General features: G+C 31.0%; 1 protein-coding gene across 1 annotated transcript in view; it reads left to right on the top strand.

Annotated features, from left to right (window-relative positions):
* LOC106457477 (ubiquitin carboxyl-terminal hydrolase 34-like) overlaps positions 1–4,384 on the top strand; it is a 141,830-nt gene that overhangs the window by 109,127 nt on the left and 28,319 nt on the right. Inside the window, 1 exon segment of the mRNA XM_022383442.1 lies at positions 3,796–3,875. Within this exon segment, the coding sequence (XP_022239150.1) occupies positions 3,796–3,875 (80 nt within the window).

The raw sequence follows: 4,384 nt of genomic DNA, 5'->3' as shown, positions 1-4,384 counted from the left end.
CCGTTATTGGAACAACCTCGTAATCACCAATAAAAAAATTGAAATAAACCTATATTACCTTTTTTACTTTCTAGAATGACTTCAAATTGTAACATGAAACTACATTTGTTTATCTTAAGTAACTCTAAGTTTGTAACAGTATACATCTATTTATGATTAAATTTTATTGTTTTATTGCCCTTTAAACCATGTCTTACTACTATATGTGCCATTATAAGTTGTAAATCACTCAGCGAACATGCATCTCACATTGCACTATTGAATTACATTACCCATGAGCTGCTCCAGTACATGCCTTGTGAACCATTTTAATTATTACTATTATTATTGCTTACTGTACCTAATCTAGTCTTAGATAACTTTTAAAAAACTTAAATAACTTTAGTTACTTTTATAATAATAATTAAAGAATAAATATGAAAAACAAGAAATAAAATACTTACCCAATCTTCTTTTTCTTGCCATCAACTGTCAAGGACAGTTAAGCCTAATTTCTTATAGTAATTATAGTAATGCACTTAATAATTTTTATTTAATTAAATAATGCACCAAAGAATATAGACTAATAACATGCAAAAAGTAGACAAGTTCCCATACCTCTCAAAAGTTTCTGGATTTCTAACTATGCAACAAGAGCCTTACAAATTCATCGAAGATTGTGAAATGGATGATATTCTGTTTACAACACAACGTTATACAATTGATATATGAAAACCTTGACTTTCTATTGGATATAAGTAATACATAATGAAATGTAAGAGAGAACTATCAATGAATTGTGAAAGAGAGCATGTGACAAGTGGGTATGGCAGGAGGGCTCTTATTTTTTATTTGATAGCTCTGTAACCAAACAAAATTGAAGACTATAAAAATTATGGTTTGTCAGGTACATGATGATGACAAAACCTTGTCAAAACGTTGTACATTTGCTGTTATGTTAATCTTATATTAAAGTTTTTCTTCATTACCCATTCAAGCCATCTCCAGGCATTAAGAGAAAATGTGTCACGTGGGTTACACTAGTAGAAATTCAGGACTTTTTATATATTTCCTTGTAGAATTAAAAACTTTAAACTTGTATACTATTAAAATATGGATTATTAGCTAAAATTTTATGCTATTCTAATTGGTATAACATAAATAAAAAGTGGTTTAATAAGATTTTGAATGTAAGACACTAAGAACTTGTTCATGCGCAGTAAAGAGTACTCAGGCCGATAGGGTTAATGATTAATAGCAACTAATATACAAAAATTAAAATATTCTATGTAGTTCAGTTTAGCTAAACTTTTCATGTCAGTTTTTTTGTGGGTAGGAGATTGTATGACACCAATATTGAGGAATGTTACATAACATTTAAGGATAACAAGGCTGTCCCATTTCTAACTATATACATAAAAACTCAAAGCCAGCCCTTATCATTCAAATATTTATTTAACTCCATTAAATTTACTATTTTCACATCAAACAAACCCATTCCAAAGACCATCTGCCTTGTTAGAAAAATAAAACTCTTAGCCTGCCAGAACTTATATTTGTTCCCCTAGTACTATCATTCTCAAAGATTAATTATGAAAATAGATGATACATCAACCTTACCAATTCCCTTAGCAATCTTATATACCTCAATCAGATGACCTCTAACTCTTTTTCTCTCAAGAGAAAAAAAAACGTCTTCACAGATCTTAATCTATCCTCATATGATAGCCTTGTATTATAACCCCTCCATCCCAGCTATCATTCTAGTAGCCCTCCACTAAACCCTTTCCAACAATTCAATGTCTTTTCTGAAGTAAGGATCCCAGGAATCAACACAATACTCCAAATGTGGCTTAACCAGACCTATACAATAACATTATAACCTCTTTACACTTGTATTCACTATTTCTGTAGATACCACTTAAAATCCTATTTGCCCCAACACTAACTTATTGTTTGGATGGCTTAAGAGAGTGATGAACCAGCACATGAAGACCCTTTTCTTCTGTGACACTGTTAAGGTTATTCCCATCAAAATTATACTCATTATTGAAAATGTGATAACCTACATGCATTATCTTGCATTTATTATAATTAAAACCCATCTATTTGTCCAACTCACTAAATGATCTAAATCCTTTTGTAAAGCAGCAGCAGCATCCCCACACCTAGCAACACTCAAGACCTTACTATCATCAGCAAATTTAAGTAATTTATTGATCATTCCTTCATTTATATCATTGATGTACCTCAAAGAGACCAAAGGTCCTAACACTCATGACATTAATTCAGTTTGACTGAACTCAATTTATAACAACCCTCTGCTTTCTTCCATTCAGCCAGTTTTCTATCCAATGAGCTAACTTATCCCCTCACCTATAAAAATCCTTTTTTATCAAGCCTTTTATGCAGAACTCTGTCAAATGCTTTCTTAAAATCTAGATACACCAAATCCATAGCTTTATCTTCATTTACATAAGCAGTAACTTCTTCAAAGAATGTCAAAAGATTAGTAACACAAGATTTTCCCTTAGTGAAACAATGCTGACTATTCCACAAAATTGTAAACTTTTAAAAATTCCCACCACTGATGTAAGATTAATAGGCTTATAATTACCAGGACAATTTGTATCACCTCCATTGCACTTCCAGTCATTTGATACCTGCTCACTATTCAAGGACTTACAAAAACAGTAGCAAGTGGTTCATATATTCAATCTTTAATCTCCTTAAAAACCTTTTTTGAAATATTGTTTGACTCGGCAGGAGGTTTATCATCTTTAACCTTTCCAGTTTATTCTTAAATGAGCTCAGAATTTATGTAATCATCTTCTTGAAACTTGTTTCTATCTAGCAACTGTTCAGGATGAGGACTATTGCTTAAACCTTCATTAGAAAAAGTAGAATTTAATAACCCAGTCATTTCATAAACATCAGATATGAACTTTCTTTTATAATCTTTTAAAGGCCCTACTACCATTCTAATGTTTTGTTTACCCTTAATGTGTTTAAAGAAGTCCTTACTGTTAGTTGTTGTGTTTTCAGTCAACTTTTTTTCATATATCCTTTTTGATATCCTAATTTCCTGTTAGATCAACTCTCTTGATTTTCTATAATCCTCCTGTCGATTTAAACTTCTTAAATTTATGATGCATTTCTTTAATTTGACTCCTTATACCTTTTGTCAGCCAACCTATTTTTTTTACTTGCAGCCACCTTTTTTTTTATTGTAAGGAACATTTCTATCTTGAAAATTTTTAAAAATTTACCACATTTGATCAGTGTCTCCAAATAATTCAGCTGCCCAATTCACAAGACATAATTCTTGTTGCATCCCTTCAAAATTTCCCTTCTTTGAAATTTGTAACCAAATTATTATTATTCTTTATCTTCATATGCAGCAAAATACCAAACCTAACAGAGCCATGATCACTTGCACCCACATGTTCCCCAGTTTACACCCTATCAGCCATTTCTATATTAGAAGTTAACAATAAATGTAAAATAACATTGTTTGCAGTTGGTAAAGAAAATCGTCTTAAACGGTTTATAAAAATCCAGCTCCCTTATGGTCTAACATTTCCTGAAGTTAAAATCCCTCATAATTATGACCTCATTGACAGCTGAATTATTTTATCTTATAGTAGAGTTTCTCATTAATTTGATCAGTTACCCTTCTGCTAAATTAAAAAACCTGAAAAAAAAAAGTCAGTCAGCTTTGAATGATTTGTCTTTGTTGTTTTGAAATTTCATTTAAATTATTTTAGGAAATTAGTTCACGTATGATTGTCACTAATTAAATTATGTGACCTGCAGCTGTTTCAAAGGCTATGCATTCATGTGATCAACCAGTTGAAACCCCTTCACTCTCCCTATTTCCACCAGTATGGAGACAGGTAACTAGTGTTATATTACATTAAAATTACTGAAAGAAAAAGGTTTTGTTGAGAACAATGTACCTTAAATTTTCTGCCAAAAAGGATTTTATGAAATCGTCTTTAATTATGGCTGGGCTAGAATGAAAGAATAATTTTAGAGACAGTATTTGTTTTGCATTCAAGTTAACTTGCATATGAATAATTTGTGGCCATCAGAATGCTCGAAAGACTCTTTGAAATTAGTAAATTATCAAAGTTACTGAGCTTTGCTAAGATTAGTTCAGCAAAGGATGTAAACTGATAGCAAAGATATTGATTTTTCTAGGGGATAAACTCATGATTTGTGTATGATGTATGTACTGAAATGATTTAACTACTGAAACATTGTTTAGGAAAAAAGTTTAAGCAAAAATGGATATAGATGGGATTGAATCATCAACGTCTCGTATGAAGTATGTGCCATATGAGCCAAATCCCAATGATTTTTTTCACATATGCAGCATAATTAAGAGTAATGCTATATATAT

This window comes from Limulus polyphemus, unplaced genomic scaffold, assembly GCF_000517525.1.
Source record: "Limulus polyphemus unplaced genomic scaffold, Limulus_polyphemus-2.1.2 Scaffold336, whole genome shotgun sequence".
Taxonomy (NCBI): Eukaryota; Metazoa; Arthropoda; class Merostomata; order Xiphosura; family Limulidae; genus Limulus; species Limulus polyphemus.
The sequence above is the reverse complement of the archived record's forward strand: the minus strand, read 5'-3'. Positions and strand labels throughout refer to the sequence as shown.